The sequence below is a fragment of the Miniopterus natalensis genome, chromosome 8 (genome assembly GCF_054644295.1).
Source record: "Miniopterus natalensis isolate mMinNat1 chromosome 8, mMinNat1.hap1, whole genome shotgun sequence".
NCBI classification, from domain to species: Eukaryota; Metazoa; Chordata; class Mammalia; order Chiroptera; family Miniopteridae; genus Miniopterus; species Miniopterus natalensis.
In genome coordinates, this window is record NC_142088.1 from 70369464 (window position 1) to 70389633 (window position 20170).

Sequence of the window (20170 nt, forward strand, 5' to 3'; positions counted from 1 at the left end):
TGTACTGAAGTTCAAGAGCACCATATTTCTTTAGTTTTTGATCAATCAAAAAGTATTTATGGAAAGAAATTTACCACCCCACATAGCACAGCTGAACAAAAAGTAGAGGCTTATAGGTAATAAATATTTTGAAGTCCCTGGAATTATTAACATGGGACATTTAAGGAGAAATATTTGTTGTAGTTTCCAACTCACAGTCTAAAAAAAAAACATGTCTTTCAAACCAACTGATTGCTCACAAGTGTTCAAAGCAGACCCTTAATTTTATACTATGAGTTACTTCTTGGGAATTTGGATTTCCCCATAGTTTCTAAAATGAGTCTTTTCTCTATAATGCTCATTTCTTTGTAATAGTTATCTATGGATCCGAAACCAATTCCTTTGAAAAATAAGAACTCATTTTTGCTATTCTGTGAAGTTGAAAATGCTGCACACGATATACAATGAAAGGAAAGCTCAAAGGAAGATTACTTTGCATCTTTTAAGAAAGTTTTCATGAAAGCAGTTTATAAAAATTAATAAACTGCAGGGATTTGAGAAGACAATAATTTTAGGATTATGGTAACTGGCGACTGTCTCAGAAGAAAATAGGGAGATTATGTTATTTGTGTTTTCGCATCAAATATCCCTTTACTACTTCACAATTTCCACCGAGGAGATTAGGAATTTCTTTTTCCACCTTCTTTTTCGGTGCCTGGTTCACAAATTCCTACCATTTGCTGAACATGCTTGACTAGAACAAAGTGTCTTGAGCCTGTGGAGTTGAAGCAAAAGCAGTGGAGACGCTCTCGTGTCTTGCAGAGGACATGCCTCCTTCCTGCATTTCCTAATGCACTTGAAACTCCCTGACCTGTCATACAGATGTCGGTCATATCCTACCCATGTGCTTGCCTCTGGGATGGGACAACTGAGTCTTCAGTCAACCCGCTGGGGGATTTGCTGGGGAAACCAGGGAGCAGCACTGGCGTGAAAGTCTGGCTTCATTTCTATCTCAGAGTCTGTCTTCAACGACCTCTCCTACTATGTCTGAAAAGGCCCCCACAAAATTGAAATTTAAATATAGAATATATTAAGCAAACTAATAGAGAAATAAAAATAAATCCATTTGACTTGATAAATCCCATGTAATAGCTGGAAACTGCCACTTGCCAAGGAATGATTTAGCTTTGTGCAGTGCATTTTATAGCTAATCCTTTAATGTCTGTTTTACATATTACCCTTCCCACTGTTAATATTGAACAATATTGTAAGCTAGTAATGTTTATGCCCTATATTTCAAATTGCTATTAGGAAGCCACATAAATAATTTTCAATGCTTGTTTATAATACCATGAGGCATTTCTTACCGTGGGGTAAAGTAATGGGGGATTTAAAAAACTACTGTGGGGAGAAAGCTACAGGGGAAGTGTGATGGGGATTTGGAGCAGCAAAGCCTGTAAAGCAGACTGAAGTAAGAAGTTGAAACCCTGAGGATGCACAACTTAGTGCTGACTGTGAAGAGAGGTGAGACTCAGGCCTTCGTTAAAAATTTAGCCAGAAATTGCATTTACAGAATATGTCTTCAAAATGGTGTAAAATGAATGGGAACGTGTCCTGTTAGAGCCAGGACCTCGGGCTGTCAGATGCAGATGCGCGCACATGGCAGAAGCTGTGTCCAGCCTGTGATCTAGTTGGTGGCCCAGCCCCACGCAGGGAAGTTTTCTGAGTGTGCACCTTGCAGCCTATTAAGGTCCCAGGGGTTACGTAACCTCTAAAACTCTGAATTTCATTTGTTCTCATCTTTCTTTTAATAATGAAAGGAGTCACTGGTCTTATAAATAACTCTACATGCATTTTTTGGGTTCTCAAAAACACTGACAAGGCATTTCCCCTTCCTGGGAGATTATCTTCTAGTGTTAAACAATGATCTTTGATTTTTTCTAAAATTATTTTTATTGTTGAAAGTATCACAAAGGTCCTCTTCTTTCCCCATTGATCCCTCCACCTGGCATCCGCCCCGCACCCCCTCCAGGCCTTCCCCACACTACCGTCTGTGTCCCTGGGTTATGCATATATGCATATAAGTTCTTTGATTAATCTCACCCCCCTACTTTCCCCCACTCCCACCTTCCTTCTGAGTCTCCTCATTGGAGTTCCAAGAGCAGAGCAGGCCCAGGTCTGGTTTCCTGCGCAGCCTGGACACTGCATGGGACCATGTGGCATCTCAGGAGTCGCTCTGTGTCTTCAGGATGAGCGGTGAGAGGTCGCTGCGGTGCCGCTGGTGGTAACTTGCACTTTCTAGCTCGCAGCATAGTGAGGACCCTGCCACCCCTGTAAGGAAGAATCATGCCTAGAAGGCTCGCAAGCTGGGCGTGTCCGAGCTTCGACATTTCCTCTCAGGGATGCTTCTAGCCTCTTCTTCCAGACCTTTTCTTTGTTGACATAGGGAAGGGTAATGGAGACCCATAGCCAAGTCTAATATTAGAAAAAAAATGTGAGTTGGGCAAAGGAATAAGGGAAAATGCATGTATTTTGGAGAGAGTGCTGGATTTAAATCCCAGCTCTGTTATTTACTTACTTACAGACGCACCATTTCTCCCCTTGAATTCGCCTCTGTGGTCTTGCTGAACTGTTTGCAGAGAAATGTCACAATCTCTCTCACCTCCAGACCTTTGCATAGTTTCTGCCCAAAAGGCACCCTCTAGCTTTTTTCTTTCTTGCCTCCTTCACCTAAGTAGTCATTTTTTTGTTTTTAAAATCACATCCCAGCTATTGCTTTGCAGGAAAAGCCCTCCCGGAGCCCCCAGCTGAGGTTTCCATGGCACAGCACATTGAGGGTCCCGGTGACTTATCCTTCCACCAGCACCTGGTGGCAGGGATGTGCTTTTCATGATACCCTAGATAAGACGACATAGTGGCAGAAAATGTCACAAGGTGTTGCCCTGAGTCTATGTCCAGGTTCAAATCCCTGACATGAATGGTTCCTTAACTCCTCAAGTTTTTCAGTTTTCTCATTCTGAAAATTGAGGCCATAAGAGTTTCTGTCTCCGTAAGTGATTGTAAGGATTGACTAAGAATAAAATAATGTTAGCACTTCGCACATGACCAGCACGTAGGGAGCACTCAGTGTTTGTTGGCTCTTTTCTCCTGAGTTTTATTTTTAAGTTAGATTCAAATTTATATGCAAAATTGTGTTTCCCTGGAAAAAATGTAGAGATCTAAAGAGAAATAATATCACCAATACCAGTAATATTACAAATGCAAATAATAATAATGATAATGCCGAACGTATGCTTTTGAATAAGTGAATGAATTATGTCTGAGTATAGTAAGAAAAGATATTACATTGTACTTGGAGGTATTTCTCCTATTTAAAAATCCTACATAGTTCATCTCATCTAATTAATTTATATTGTTATTTTACTAAATTTGTTTATAACAAGCTATCATTACCCAAATTTAATTGTAGAATTGCGAGTCTGAAGTCTGTGATCTGACTACCTGGGATTTAAGCACTATTTATGTGACCTCAGGCAATATTTTGAGCTCTGTCACTCAGATTTTTCACCTGTGAAATGTAGATAATCATAATCCTTTCTGGGGATCGTGATAGGACTTTACAGGATAATTAATATATGTGAAACGCATCCTTGATGCTAAAAAGAGCTCAGTAAACGTTCACAGCTATTGTTGTTGTTATTACTTCTTTGCAGTTATCAATGATCTGCCTCTAAAAAGGATCTGAGCAGGAAAATCCCCAAACAACATAGTTCACTTGATGGAAGGAGCCCAATTGTGAGCATCAGCATTTAGGCAGAATAAGTGCTAAAAAAGAGACCTTTGATCAAAGGGTATCAGTTCCCTTCCTTCAGGGGAAAGGCCAGCAGATTCAACTTATAGGGAAGGCAGATGGAGAACCCTGGCTCTGCCTTTCATTGGAATGTAACCTTGTGACACTGAATACCTTCCTTAGCTTTGGCTGTCTTGAGTTCTACATCCCTAAAAATTACGATAATAGCTTCTTCCACAGGGTTTAAGGATTCCTGAGATAAGATCAGAGAAGGGACTGAACACAGTTCCTCCTTTTACCTGGGATAGAAGGTACTTCATCTCTTCTTAGTAAATGGTACCTTGGGCTCCAGTGACCTTTGATGCAGTTTCCAATAGTCTGGGAAAAATAGAAGGTCCAGTTGTTTTCCCCCCTAATCCCTTTAGTTTCATGAAATCAGAGGGAAAATGGGTCCCCCATTTGTAAAAAGCAAAAAGATTCAGAATTCCAGGAGACTTCTTAAAACATCAAGCTTGATTAATAATGTAAAATGCAGTGTACATAATTTTACAAAACAGAAGGGCAATTAGAAAGCAGTTATTAAAGTACCTGTTAAAGTAATTAGTCATAAAAATGGAAATTTCAAGGCTCTTCTCTATCTCTTAGATCCCAGAATAGGCTCAGGCTGCCTGAATCACTTCCTCTCTCAGATCAGAGTCAGAGGAAGACAAAGGGAGGCTTCAGAGAGTCTTAGGATTCACAGGCAGGCAGTTGTGAGTCACCCCCAGACACAGACTCTCCAACCACCTGGGGGGCTGAGCGACCTGCCCTGGGGGACCTCACCCTGCGCCCTGTTTCCCAGCTCTGCAGCTTTGTTGTTGTGTATTGAACATTTCTGATTATTTCTGATGTGCATGTACGTGTGTGTGTGGATGTGTGTGCAAAGAGACCAAGATATTTAGGAGCTTGAGAGTGAGAGCTAACCCCTGTTAACCTGCCCAGAATATTACCTTACTCATATTTAATTGTGTTACCACAGTGACTCCCACCCCCACCCCCACGTCTGCCCCGTGTCACCTTAACTCTGTACCAAGATCTCTTTTGCATATTCTGCCTTGAGAATTCCTATGTGTGTTTTTCTCCTCTCTGTGTTAAAGCTCCTCATTGATATCCTAGGCTCCACTAATTAGCTTCCTTGAGTCTGTTCATAGTTCATAGTCAGGACTCGGCACATAGTAGATGCTTCATAAATGCTTCTTGTTGCACTAATTAGACTGGAGGCTCCCGAGGGCGAGGCCTGCCGTCTGCATCTCTATTCATCTTCCCGCCCGTCCTTACCCTGAGGGTCCGCAGGGCAGAGTTAATGGAGTTTCGGAGACGGCAGATCTGAGACACTCTGGTCATCAGTCTAAGCTGCAGAGGCCCCAAATAAACTTCCCAGTCACCAAACCAAATGCCGCTCCCTGAGGCAGCCACCGGATAATCAGGTTGTCATGGCAGCAGAGACCCTTGAAGAAGGTTTTGAACATAGCTGTGGAATAATTGTTTCAAAAGCATTTTGTAACCTTGGATCCGGAGAAGTAGAAAAGGGGATGTAGAGCCATGTCATTGGCAGAGGTGCCATCCAGAGCGAGACGGAGCGCACCCGGGGCACCTAAGGACTGATGTGCGAGGCAAGTCCCAGAGTGGTCAGGGTGAATGATCGTTGCAGTAAGGACTTCTGTAGATGGCAAAAAAAAGAGTAAAATTAGCTATAAAAATTTCACACTCTGAAGTGAGATGGAATCCTGATGGACATTTGTTAAAGGGCCTCTAGAATATTCGAAAGGCATGCTCGGTGTTGCATCAGCAAGATGACTGAGCGCAGGTATTCTGTTTTATCTTTTATCCCAAAATGGAAATAATGGCATAATTAATTAAACATCAGCTTTTATCCAAAAATATTTTTTTCCTAGGCTCAAATTTTTGTAAATTTAAGAAATGACCATGTAATACTCAGTGATGTAATACTCAGTTATATAATATTCAGTTTTATAAATTCTTAATGGAACAGAATGAAACCCATGAAATGTGAACCAAGGGTCTGCCACAGTATCCCTTGATGGGTTTTGAAAAGGCTGATGGAAAAAAATCACATTTCTGAGTATGGCAAAAATATAAGTAAAAATATAAGGCTGGTGTGTAAGGTAAAACTTGGAGTTTGGGGATGACATTTGGTGAGCAAGTCTTCCAAAGAAAAATGATCTTAATCAGACTCCAGGTTGTTTTGGGAGATTTCCATGAACTCTTTCAGAGCTGTGTGCATGCCTATGAAAATTGTCTTGTTACCCAACAGAAGGGATGGGGCTCATTCACCTGGTGGTGTCTCATTCAGAGCTGTAAGTAGAACGAGCCTCTTAAGCATGTATTAAATCTGCCACAAATGTTTTCCACCCTTGTAACAGAGGGTGTGAGGCAGTGGCAGTCACAGGAAATCATGTGCAGTGAGCAACATCAGAAGATGCTCAGAGGATTTCATAATAGCTCACTCCTGACCTGCTTCCCTGGTGATGGGATTAAAGGGGCTGAAACACATGGCCCAGGGTCAGCCTGGGCCTGAATCGAGGGAGCAGAAGTGGGGCTCCTGGAAGCTTTCTGGAAGCTGTGAGTTGAGGTCAGCTCTCCAAAGTACACAGGGGGGGCTTGAGAACAAAGCTAAAGCTGAGGAAGCAATAAATTCTTCATCCAAAAAATCCACCTAGTATCCCGACCACCAGATTTATGAGGGAGGATGATTCCTAAGCAAGGCCAAGTCCAAATGAGCATCCAGCCTCAGTAGTGGGAGCTGCAGCACCCCAAGGGGGGCAGGCAGGGGCGGTGGGGAATGTGCAAGAGCAGGGAGTGTGACCCACGGCTGCCAGGACTCCGTCTCTTGGGGAGGGTGCTGAATAGTTAAAGATACCAGTGGTGAGAGGGCACACTCCAGAAAATTCCTCGGCCCCTCCTCTAAATATCTCACCGCAAACTTTTGAGAGCAGAAAAGTACCTTCTAATGGGGGGAGTGTGTTGTGTATAGAATCCAGGGAAATGTGGTCGGTGGAGAAGATTCCGTACCAGATCGTGTGACAATAACACACTTTCTCACTTTCTAAATGAGCAGGAATTCAAGAATTGTGGGCACAGAAGCATCTGCTTTGATTGAGAGACTTTTTCCGCAAAGGGGAAAAGCAACTCTGGGGAATATAGAACAGGACAGAGTAGGATTCAGGACATCAATCCTGTGGTGCCCACAAAGGATGCAATCAAGGGGCCTGGAGCAGATCAGATTAAAAACACTAATTCACGTCCACTTTCTGCTGCTGAGTCTAAATGGCTCGTGTTGGTAGAGTGCATTAATCAGATATATGCCATGGTCACTCTCACGACTTTCTCTTTTGTACAGATATTTGGCTTTAAGTAGTTAGAGGGGAAAATAATTGTGTGCTTGAATATGGTATTAGATTAACCTTCTTGCTAGAAGGAAGCAATGGTAAACTAATCCTTTTGTGTTTCCTTTTTTTACATCTTAAACTGAGTTAATAACTGCTGAAATCCTGATATGAAAAAATTCACACATTTCTTCTCTCCCTTTAGGAAGTAAATTTAAAAAGTTGCTCACCACCTATTTCAGTTGATTTTTGCAGCCTAGTTTTCCACGCTGCCCAAATTTCTCAGATAAAGATCTGCTTTGTACCCTCACCTTGTGCTACTAAATAAGGGTCCTAAAGTTAAGACATCGTTTCTGTAGGGAGCAGAAACCCAGAGGCAGAATTCTGTTCAGTGCAACCAGCCTCCCCTGAGCATCCAGAGGCCTGCAGCTCAGTGAGAGGGGGAGAGTTGGGAGGCGAAAGCTGGCCCTCCAGCCCCCCTGAGGGGCCCGAACACCCTTCGTCTCCAGCTCTGCTGCCATCAGTAACCTGAGAGCTGCCACCCCCTTGCCCACCACTTCTAAGGGGCCGCTCTGCCCTCCTGCTGCCAGATACAGGACAGCCAGTCCTGGGCGCAGCCTGGGCCTTGAATTACAGACTCGGAGCTGTGCAGAGAACGTAAACTGGCCAACTGCAGGCAGGGGCAACACCGGCTATTTCCAGCCCAGCTTGTGGTTCTGGCTCTGGCTGCCCTGGCATTGCCAGGTCTGCAGAGAGCGAGTTTGGCATTTTACTCCATCACAAGGTGTGTGTTCTCACCGTGGATCGCAGCGCACCTCAGCTCATCATAGGAATCCCCCCCTCCTGCCCCCGCAAATCCACAGAACAGGCCTTTCCCCCGTGAACCTGAAAGGCCTCGGTGTGAGACATACTTCATCTGCTGATACAAACATAATATATACATGTGTGAATGTGTGTGTGAATGTATATATAATGTGTATGTGAATTCAGGTAAACCCTGCTTTCCAGAAGTTTGCTTTACACCACTTCACTTTAACCAAAGACCTGTGTTAGCTTCTGTTTTCACTAACCAAAAGAAATCCAAAGAGGATTTCGCATTTACAGGAAAAGATGAAAAGTGAAAATAGCATTCAGCGTTTGTTTTGCATGGGCCATTATAGCTGCAGCACGCACCCAGCAGTGAGAGTGGCCCCGCCAAGCTCCTTCCCCGGGACCACACTCAGCATCTCAGCATCAAGCTGCCATAAGCTTTGAACTTTGTGAACACCTGGGCTTTGTCTTGATTTATTCTGTGCATCCATCAGCAAGCTGTGTCCTAAGGTATCAGAAAAGCCTAAGAGGGCTCAGCCATAAGGGTGTTGCCCTTAGAGTAAAACTGGACATAATTAAGCATTTTGATAGTGATGAACAAGATAAAGACAGTGTGTGCCTTGAATTTGGGCCTGGGGACACTCTGAAATATTTCCACGTAAATTAATAGTAATTGCTTCTCACTTTGCATCATTCTGGCTTAAGAAAGGCTTCATGGGAACGTTGTACTTTCCGATAGCAGGGGAAGCCTGTGTGTGTACTGACTGAGTCACTAACCCGGACCCTGCGGAGTACTAAGCTCACAGGGGGCTGTATCAGCCAGGTTAACATTAGCCATGATGACAAACAAACTCCCAAGTGAATAAAGGTCCAAACCCAGTGTAAGTTTATTTCTTCCTCCTGGAAAGTCCAAAAGAGGTATCTCTGGTCCCAGGTGACTCTCTTCTAGTCGCAGTTCAGGAATCTGAACTCCTCCTACCCGGTGGCTCCATCTCTAAGGCCTGGCTCGAGATTACTATGCTGAGTTGTCTGCATCAAACTGGTGGAAGGGGAAAGAGCCTGGAGCACAAGCTGGAGATATTCAGGGGCAGGACAAACATCGCTTCGCTCACACTCCCTTGGCCAGAACTCAGCACATTACATTGGCCACGCCTAACTGAAAAGGAGGCCGGGAGATGCAGTCAAGCCGAGTGCCCAGAAGAACAGAGAATAGGTTCCATGACAACTAGCCAGTCCCTTCCACAAAGCAAAAAGATAGGTCTTGGCCTGCCTTTTCATAGAGCCGAGCACTCTGTTAGGAAAATAGACCCTACATAGGGGAGCAATTCGGCAATTGTGCATTTTGGATAAAGGGCCAAAGTGGGAGAGTGAGGAACCCACTGTGGCTGGAGGTGATGGACAGCCTTACAAGTGGGGTGTCAGTGCAGCCCTGACTGTGGGCAGAGGCAGGGAGAGTGGGGCATGGAAAGAAAGGAAAGCATCGGCTCAGAAGTGAGAGGGGCCCATTCCAGGAACAATGAAAGCCATCTGGCAGGAAAGGAGGCATAGACTTTCATCATCAAAGGAAGCATTCGAGCTAAAAGATCTCACTGACCTCTAGTTGGAAATGTGTGGTCAGGAGTCTGTATTTCTAAGACGAAGTGGAATCTCAGTTACTGAGATAACACAGGAGATGCTGTGAGGTCACTTTCAAACCTATACCCACTCATCTTGCTACCTCCCATGTCTAAAACATTAAAACATCATATCTAAATCCAGGATTTATCCTGACTTGCAGGTTAAAGATTTCAAGTTTGAAGTATTTCAAGTGAGCGGCTTTATCTAGATAGACACTAACAGTAAACATGAACTGTAGATGCGTATGTGATGCAAAACCTCTAAGCAGGTGGGCTTCTGTTTGTCAGAGGTCATGGTATTCTCCTGTCAGTTACACTTTCTGATAATAATGTTTTTAAAAATGTTATTCAAGTGTAGTTGGCATACAATATTACAGAGTTTCAAGTGCACAACATAGTCAACATTTATACTCCTTATGATGTGATAAGCGTAATAAGTCTAGTACCCATCTGTCACCATACAAAGTTATTACAATATTATTGACTATATTTCCCTGTGCTGTACACTACATACCTGTGCTTACTGATTTTATAACTAGAAATTTGTATCTCATATTCCTCTTCACCTTTGTCACTCACCCTCCCCACCCCCTCCCTCTGGCAACCATTAGTTTGTTCTCTGTATCTGAGTCTGTTTCTATTTTGGTTTCTTTATGTTGTTTGTTTTGTTTTTTGATTCCACGTATAAGTGAAATCATACAGTATTTTTCTTTCTCTGTCTGACTTATTTCACTTAGCATGATACCCTCTAGATCCATCCATGTTGTCACATATGGCAAGATTTCACTCCTTTTTATGACTAATATTTCGTTGCATATATACTACATCTTCTTTATCACTTTATTTATCAATGGACACCTAGATTGCTTTCATATCTTGCTATTTTAAATAATGCCACAGTAAACATAGGGGTGCATATACCTTGTTGAATAAATACTCAGAACTGGAATTGCTGTGTCGTGAGGCAGTTCTGTTTTTAACTTTTTGAGGAAGCTTCACACTATTTTCTACAGTGGCTGCACCAATTTGCAATCCCACTAAGAGCGTGTAAGGGTTCATTTTCTCCAAATCCTCTCCAATACTTGTTGTTTGTTGACTTGTTGATAGTAGTCATTCTGACAGGTGTAAGGCGATATCTCATGGTGGTTTTGATTTGCATTTCCCTGATGATTAGTGATGCTGAACATCTTTTCATGTCTGTTGATCATCTGAATGTCCTCTTTGGAGAAATGTCTGTTCAGGTCCTTTGCCTAGTTTTTAATCAGATTGTTTGCTGTCGTCGTTGTTGTTGTTGATGAGCTCCTGATGTATTTTGGATATCCCTTACTGTATGTATCACCTGGAAATATCTTCTCCCATTCAGTGAATTGTCTTTTTGTTTTGTTGATTTTTTTCCTTTGCTGTGTGGAAGATTTTCGATTTTGATGTAGTTCCATTTGTTTATTTTTGCTTTTGTTTCCCTTGCCCAAGGAGACATATCCAAATTGTATTTCCCATGTATACATTCTACCTACTTTTCCCTGAGATCCAAATTAAGCCCAGATGATATCACAGGGCCAGTTTGAAAGCGATGCACTTGCTCTCTTGCTCTTGGACTCTCTCTGGTTCTCTCTCTCTGTCCATGAGAACATGTTTATTGTAATATTATATATACATATATAGGTGTGAACATATAAGCTTTTCATTGAAATTCTCATTATAAGAAGTATAACATCTATGGGCTTGTGAGTTTTGCGGTCATTTATGGGAAGTTGTGTGAAAGAATGATATTTACCTACCATTTTCTTGCCTTACAGCCTTAGTACAAGTAGATATATTGTCAAGTCAGTTTTTATTTGCCTTACATATAGGGAAATTGTAACAACAGATGACTCATTTGTACCATAGCCTTTAAGAGGTTACCTTCCACCAGCTCTCAGTTGTGACAATTAACTGGCACAAGCTGTGTGAATTTCAGCATACTATCTTAAATATTATACTTCGTATCTTAAATATTATCCTTCGTTTACGGCAGTACCTCTGCCTACCTGTGTGGTAGGTGAAGTAGCCACTTTCATCCCTCCATTGCAGGTAGGAATCTGAGACGGAGATTTGCAGTTACATTCCCAAAACCTGATAAAAGCTATGCCTTCGACAGGGCTGGAACTCCCAGCCCCTTGGCCTAGGGTCTGTCCCCTTTCCAACTTGACCTTAACCTATATCAGTGGAGGCAACTGACCATTTGGACAAAAACAGCTGAAGTGTAGCATCGTTTAGGAGGATGGGTTTACACACACACATATTCATGCAGAAAGCAAAGGATGACATCATATATCTGATAAGAAAGAGTGAAGTGTGACCGTGAACGGAATGGGAAGTCAGATAACCAATCTATAAGGACACTTCCCCCAAATCATGTGATGTACTGCTCAGATTCATTACTTTTGGTTGAATGTCATTTCCCATAACTTCTTGGACTGTTTGCATATTGATAAATGTATTCTTAGGTTTCAGAACATTATAATCCTTTGGATGCTTTCCCAATCTTTAAAACTTACATGTTGGTGGGAAAATATAAAGACATCTTTTTCTTTATAGAGTACAGTAGGCACCAGTTGGGTACTTACTGAATATTACACATTGTGACAGGTCCCGGGGAGTAAACAGCCTTTGCCCCAGAGAACTCAGATTGTACAGGGAGCTTGAGGCAAGGATTATAAAAATTGGGCAAAAACAACATCCTGGTTCTAGTTACCTACTGATGTCTTAGCTTTGTTGGAGAAATTAGATTTTTCAAAAGAACAGGCAGCCAGTTTAGGACTTATGCCCTTTGGGTGAAATAAACTCCACAAACACGGACTGAAAGAAGCAATAGTGTAGGTCTCTGGCAGTAGGGACATGAAGCTGCACTGAGAAGGAGCCTGATCCCGAGCAGGGAACCCGCCCTCACTGCTGCCGAGGGGGGCAGGCCGTCCCCCCGGGCGCCCAGGTCCCCGGCTCTCCCCCGAGCTCAGCCTGAGGGGAGTTGGCTGCGGAGCAGAGCGGATGCTCATTGTGGTGGAGTTTGCTGTCCCTGCTGACAACAGGGTAGATCTGCCGGGATTTAGTGACCCGCGTGGCCACCCCTGCTCTCTGAGATGATCCCAACATTAATTAGTGGCAGGGAACCTTAGACATTTCCCAGGTCAGCAGCCATGTGCAGCAAGGCGTTTCCAGGGAGGGAAAGAAGGAAAACTGCTCAGAGGCCTGGGAGGCCTGCTTGGGCACGTTGCTTACTCACTCGATTCCATTTTTTTACTGTCTGAAGTCACGAAAGTTGTAACCAAGAGAAGCCAAGCTACAAGTACCATTTTTTAAATGTCAGCAGCCTAGCAGAAACATTAGACTTAAGTCACAAGTTTATTGTATTTGCAATTAAACAGATCACATTTCATGTCTACAGAAAAGCCTAATTAGTATAAAGATTAATATAGTGAAATGTCCCTGCTTTAGCAGGCCTCCCAAGCAAAGCTGAAATAAAGAATTGAGCATATTATCAAATAGCGTGTGAATATTAATGCTCAAAACTCCACGTCCCCAGATCCCTGATGCAATTATTTTCTATTCACATTAATTGTTCCTAAAAGATGACACTAATGACTTTGAGTTAAAATGTGTCCGAGGGAAGATTTCACAAAGATCAATGCTGTTTAGAAATAAGGTCACTTTTATAATCAGCTGCTTGGATTTTAACCACTGCTCAACATAATGAGGTTAACATGGTGATTGTTTTTTCATGTGAATATCAAAAGTTAATTTTCACACTAGCCAGTAAGTGTATCGGGCTATTCACAGTTTTCTTGCTACCTATTTTCCAGCCACTACTTATTTTTTCCCTGCAGCTTCTTTTCCATCACGGATCGACAGACTGTGAAGGCGTGATTATTGTTTATCGGCTGTAATTTGTGCATGCATGTATATAAAACACCAATAAGCGAGAATAAACTTTTTCGAGTTAGGATATGTATTATCCAATTGAGAAATGTCAGCTCCTTTGAGATTTGCCTGTCCAAGCAGGATTTTGGAATGAGCAACTGAATCATCATGATTCAGTGTTTCTGCTTGTTTTTACCTAGAAACTTCACTCACGCATCTTGGGTCTTTCATCCGGAGATTTGCTATCAGAGGTGGAGAGAAGCCGAAGCCTGACACAGACACGAAGTGATGTTGAGATGCACGTGAGTTTCCCGTTGCCTTCGGAACACTTGTTTAGGTTGTTTTTCCTCCATCAAATCCCGTGTCACAAGTGACCCGTGGTGTGCATCCTTGAAGCATCGTCAGGCAGATACAAATGCCTTCCTTTCTTGTGTTCTCTGAAATTCAGTATCATGTCCCCCCGCTGATGGAGTGAGCGGAAAGTGTCACTCTCAGCAAAAAGATCATAAATCTTGGCTTTGTCCCCAGGACGCCTTTTTGGGTATTGATTACATCTCAGAGTCTCTGAGAAATGGTCAAGGAGCTTTTTATTAAAGCCCGTGTTCCATATTAGTCATCCCCCTTTCATGATATATTATGTATGAACTTTTAAAAATTCATGGGCTGTACAATTTTTTTCTTTAGCTGGGGTTAGCTTTGTGCTTATTTGGCAAAACTTTAACCAGCATGGCTTTTAACTTTCATTGACCTAAAAAAAGTAACTTGAAAAACACCAGAGCCAAATAAATATATAATGAAAAATGTTTTCCTTAAAACAGTGAGAGATGAACATTGTAATTGGCTTTTTATTTTACTGTATAATTATGTAAGTGTAGATAGGATATTCTGTATCAAAGGTAAATATTCTCAAGTTAGATTGGAATGAAATTTTAGTGGAATTCCATCACTTTAAATATTTATGAATACTTTAATGGAATCCAACCTATAATATGGCCTTAAGGTCAGGAATATTTTAAGTGTGCAGTTTTTATCCAAGAAACTCTTGCCTTCATTCTCTCTCTCCTTTTTTTAAACTAAAATCATGGATTTTGTGTTGCATTTTACACAGTAAGGATGTTAAAGCAGAGGAGGGATTCGAGATGGTAATCTAAAATACACCTTGAATGGTGCAAATGGTGTATTTTGCCAAGTAAATCAAAATAAGATAATGTTGCAGTGAAAGCCAATATAAAGTTTTTGAGGAAAGAAGAATTTTAATAATAATCACTATCTATTCCTTATTACAGCTCTTCTCAGTAGGATGCTTGGTGGTCTGTTATGTCCAGGAGCTCTGCTGTTGCTAGGGCCTTACTATAGCATAGGACCTGGGTCTCACACCAGAATCATATTGGCTGAGTGACCTTAGATATTAACACTTCAGTGGCTCAATTTCCCCATCTGAAAATGAGCATAATGATGTTTCTTTTTTATTTCTGAGAGTTGTGGTGAGGATTGAATGAGATAATATATGAAATGTACTTAACATAGTACCTGCCAATGATATTGGCATCAATAAGCTCTCTGCTGCGTTAGCCCTCACATGGCACTGCGGCACAGCCATACAAAAACATGACAGGTATGGAGAATGCTAACTGAGGACGGTATTACTAGCATGTCTCTCCACAGCTCACATCGGAGATCCTTAGAAACAAAATGCACCCACTGCTGGCTACTGCTCATCACTGCTGCCCCATGCAAGCATCAGACAGTGATGGCCTATCAGGAAGCATCATGCCGGGTCCCTTAGGGAGGCTGTAAACTTATGATTTAGTTAAAGAGCCAAAACATATGTATATAAAAACATTTTTAATAATAGTATTAACACCTAAAATTTACTAATCATTGCCATATGCCTGGGGCCATTAAAAATTAATAATTATCTTATGTGGCAGGTGTTTTCGTTATCTCCATTGACAAAGAAAGAGACTGAGGCATGGATGGGTTAGGTAGTTTTCCCAAGGTCAGAGTTAGCAAGTGGAACAGCCAGGATTTAAACAAAATAAATGGCCTTGGATTTCAAGCACTCAGTCACAGAACAGTGACTCAGTGAAGTAGATAATCCTATATGATAATCATGTGCTGATGGAGAGAGAAGCTGCAAGAAAAGGAGCTCACTTAGCAGCCCTGATGTTAGAGAGTCTGCGACCCTTATTAAATTCAAATATCGATTGTCTAAGGTGGAAGAATGGTGGGAGAATTTCCCGGTAGGGAGGACTAGCCCCTTCCTCTTCTTTACAAGGAATTACTCTGACCACACACACATGTGCGCACATGCACAGATGCACACACACTCCCCATCCCACTGGTCCATGGGTGGGCTCAGGCCATTCCTTTGGTCCTGCTCAGCTCAGCCCAGGTCAGACAGTGAGATGACACACCGTGCTACCACAAAATCCACAGAAGAGGTAGATCCTTCTCCTGGCTTCTCCTGGGGGCTTTCTACACAAGGCACAGGTCCTGGACCAACAGCATCAAAGCACCTGGGAACGTGTTAAAAATACTACATCTCAGGTCCCATCTCAGGTCTCACCTCAGAGTTACTTAATGAGAATCTGCACTAACCAAGATCCTGGATGATTCATGTCCACATTAAAGTATGAAAAGCCTGGCTTAGAGGACATCTCCCTGCTTAACCACCCCAACCCCACCTACCTCCATGTCACTGATGGGCCTTTCCCAGCTCCCTGAAGTATCTTCTATCACACCTGGGCATCTCAAGTTCAAGGTCAGGGAGAGATAGCAGTTTCTTCCTCCTTCAGCTTACCCTCTGAGTTCTAACTTTCTGCCATCTGAATCCAGCATCTATACCCTAGGTACACACATGGGCAACAACTGGGCAAGGAATAGAGTTAAGCTGTGATAATAGGTATAATTTTGATCAGTGCACTGGGAAGGGATAGGTGGGAAAGGCAGGGAAATCACATAGAAGCCTCAGTATCTTGAGAAAAGCCATGCAGAGTGTGAAAAGGGCCATTGGGGAAGTTTAGATCTGGGTGGCCTCGCAGGACACAGACACAATCTCTCTCTGCATAGTAGACATATCTGTCAGAGCAGTTAGGCCTAAGTAAAATCACCCCTGTGCTTACTCAGACAACCAAATATGAGAAAAGAGAGCGGAGAAAATAGGAAGCACGCAGCAGAAGTGGAGCCTGATGTGGTATTTCTGAGAGGTCATTTGGGGTGGTCCACACATCTGCAGTGCCCAAAGCCGAATGCCAGGTGGTGTGTCTTTGCCGTAGGACCACTGGTTGGAGGCCTCTGCCGTGATACAAGTGTGAACTCCCCTCAGGTTACATCCAGCAATAAACAAGGCCATAAATCAATAGATATCATTAAAAGCTGGCTTTTAAGACAAGTTTTTCCTTTAATTGATACTTAGAGTCAAATTCCAGGGGGAAAGATAGAGTAGTAAAATTTTTTTTGGCATTTTAAGATCACTTAAAGAGATTGTTATGCAGCATAAATGAAGTATCGATAGCAAGGCAGATGCCTAACATTGAAAACCTAACATGATTAAGCATTATGGGTATTGATTAGGCAACAAATTAAACACCCCTCTGTACTTAGGTGGGGGTTTCCCATTCACCACAAGTACTCTCGGAGAAGCGTTATCTTGACTCCCCGGGCTGGTGTTTAGTCACCGTCAGCTGGAATTGCATTTGGAGAACACTGATAAGTACTCGGGTACTAAAGGCACCCATAAAGTGTCAAGAAATTGCATACTTAAGAGGCTTTGCCATTCTGCAAGTGACACAAAGACAGATGGCTCCCCATCAAAGAGTTTCTTAGACAAAGCTTTACACAGATAGTAGCCTGGAATTAGACGGTAATGGAGAGAGTCCATTCCCGTGGTCTGGATACTAAATTAATTTAGCCTGTCCAGTCTGTGTTGCTCCATCTGTTACGTTAGGAGCCTATAAAGTGGCGGTCGAGAAGTGCTGGGAGGTTTGCAACTTTGTCACCCATGCCTTGTGCAGACCGTTAGAACTTGAGCCACCTGCATCTTCTGCGTGGGAACCAGGTCTGTTTGCTAAGACGGTCTTTGCCATTCGGACAGCCAGCTGATATGAAACGTCCCATTATCGTTGACAGCAGACCCTCCCTAGTCCTGAGGTTGGTGTTGCACTGGGCATGGCTTCCTGGAAGCTGGCACAGAAATGCCCCCCGGCACTGAATTTCTGACTTAGAATGAGGTGCCAGAGCCAGAAGGGGCTCTGGGGTAGCCTGGTAGAACTGCCCCACTCTCCAAGGTCCGTGGAGGTCCCTGGAAGTCAGATGTTTCACTTGCTTGGGATCTCATATCTAGTGGCAGGGTACATCCAGGCTCTGGGCTCCCAGCCTAGGGCTCATGCTCTTGAACTCCAGCCACAGAAGCGACTGTGTTTTCTTCCTTTTGTAGCATTAGAGTCATGTTTTGATATTGATTCTGTGACCAGTATGACTGGATAAAATGAGAAACTTCCACTGTGGCATTCTACCTGATGACGGTAGCTCTCAAAAATCAGGCACGTACTTAGTCCAGATAGTGAGCCACATGCTTCCCATCTAGAACCTCATCTGGTCCCTGTAGCAGCCCTCAAGGTCGGCAGGATTATCATTCTTCACTTTTTGAAAGAAAAACGCAGCTCTGAGAGATTCATTTGCTCTCTGCATTTCTGTCTCACTGTGAGGCTGAGTTGGTAGTCACTAAGCAAAGCCCTAGCTCAGAGCTCTCCTTTTGCAGGAATGCAAGCTGAGTGCAAAACCAGGAGCCCCTGCTCTGAAATGCCCTGGCGTGGGGGTTGTCATCCCTGGTCATCTCTGTCCTCGCAACAGCTGCAGCAGCAGTGAGCTGTCTCTCTCGAGCACCTGCAGCGAGTACTCCAGCGGCTCCTCCTGCACGTGGCACGATGGGAAGGACCTCAGGAAAAGGGTAAGGCCTCCTTCCACGGCATTTCGGCATCAGAGTGAACCAGATGAGAATCTTCTAGTAGATGGTGGGAGGTGGCAGGGAGGCCTAGGAAGGAAATAGCCATTTTTTCTGAGTACTTGTTCATTGACTCCTGGCAAAAACTATATAGGGCGATAGTGTTCTCCCTATTAACTCAAAAAAGATGAAGGTACTTTCTAGAAGTCACATAGCACGTGAGGAGTGGAATGATGATTTGACCCCAAATGACTTGGACGTCATGGGAGGGAGCTGGGAAGAGGAAGACAGTTCCTTCTGTTTGTTGGTGGAGCCACTAAGCTCACAGATTTCTATCCATCGGAACCTGGAGCCCTGGCCTCATGGAACTGACCACACTGCAGACCAACTCAGACACTTCCCATTAGCTTTGTGGACATCCTCTGTCATTGCAGTGCTCAGAGAGACCCGTACTGTCCACTGCTAATGAGAGTCAGCAAGATGACTTGCCGAGCATCCCATGAGAACGTGACGGGACGCCTACAGGGGAGAATGGTGGATTATCTCAATAAATGGCCCAAAGTGTTGAAAGTATCATTCACTTCGTAGGAATTTACTGCTCAAAAATAGCATGTATTATATTAACCTCCTCTACTCAATGCTATTGTCTCATAAAACACTAATTGACTATAAAATGGAGGGGGCATAACAGAGGGAGAAAACGCCATGGTAGGTGACAGGCACCATGGCTCAGTGAAGGTTGGTGTGTCCCTGTTTAGATGCCAGGAGCTCCTTTACCAGGTCAGTAAGTAACCCTACTGCTGTAATGACTCACATCTGCAAAGTGGGCTCACACAACCGAAGGTTCCTTCGTGCTTCTTGCAGACATGTTCGCACAGTGGTGTAGGCCAAGTCTGTGAAGCAGCTGTTATTGTAGTTTCCTGATGTTGAAGAACAGCAAAGAGGAAATGAGAATAGAAACCCCAAATGAGACTATTTGGGGATCATTTTTTATCATTCTGACAGATTACGTTTACAATTTCGAGAGAATTCCGTAACTGCCAGAAAATATTGGTGAGGGTAGCTTTGTCATACTGTGAGCAAGAACTCAAAGATTTTAAACTAGAATTGAGAGCTCATTCCCCTGGACTCAGACTTCTAATACAAGTGAGGAGCCTGGTGTGTTATCAAAACTGTTCCTTGGAAGGAGATGTTCGGAGTTGTGAATGCTGACTGCTAGGGGCCTGGCTCTAGCAGACTGGGAGATGGCCAGGGATGTCCCCTCCTTCTGTCTGTGAGCATCACTGGCTCCCAGGGCCTTTGCTCTGCTCTCTGCTCCTCTCACACCTCTCCTCTGTCTCCCTCTCAGAGCCTTTTTTCTTCTTTTCTTCCCTCCCCCCCTTCTTTCTTTTGGCTGAAATTTTTCCAATTACAACAATCCTTGACCTTCTAGGGATCCTCTTTCCTGAAAAAGGAGCAGTAAGGTTCTTAAGACACTTCGTACACACTCAGGCGGCCGTGATCTGGAGATTTCACAGGGCCCCTGCTCCGAGTGGTGGCGGAATACCAACACACCTGTCACACCTCACAGAGAGACGTGTCAATTCTCAGGGACCCCGCAACAACATTTTAAATTTATATTTCTTAAGGAACTTCTACAGTTCTTACCTTTTTCTACAAAAAAGGTGCTCATTTAGTATTAACTTCTCTAATAAGTATATATAATATGAATTTGAATGTGAATATAATATTAACTGACATATTAATAGAT

At 43.2% G+C, this 20170-nt stretch overlaps 1 protein-coding gene across 7 annotated transcripts in view; it reads left to right on the plus strand.

The window, feature by feature from the left end:
- NCKAP5 (NCK associated protein 5) overlaps positions 1-20170 on the plus strand; it is an 883253-nt gene that overhangs the window by 756928 nt on the left and 106155 nt on the right. For 6 of the 7 annotated variants that reach the window (XM_087819892.1, XM_087819894.1, XM_087819895.1 and 3 more), the window contains 2 exons: positions 13676-13777; positions 18238-18426. In XM_087819892.1, the coding sequence (XP_087676018.1) occupies positions 13676-13777; positions 18238-18426 (291 nt within the window). The remainder of the gene's footprint in view (positions 1-13675; positions 13778-18237; positions 18427-20170) is intronic. The other variant, XM_087819896.1, reaches the window with a different exon arrangement.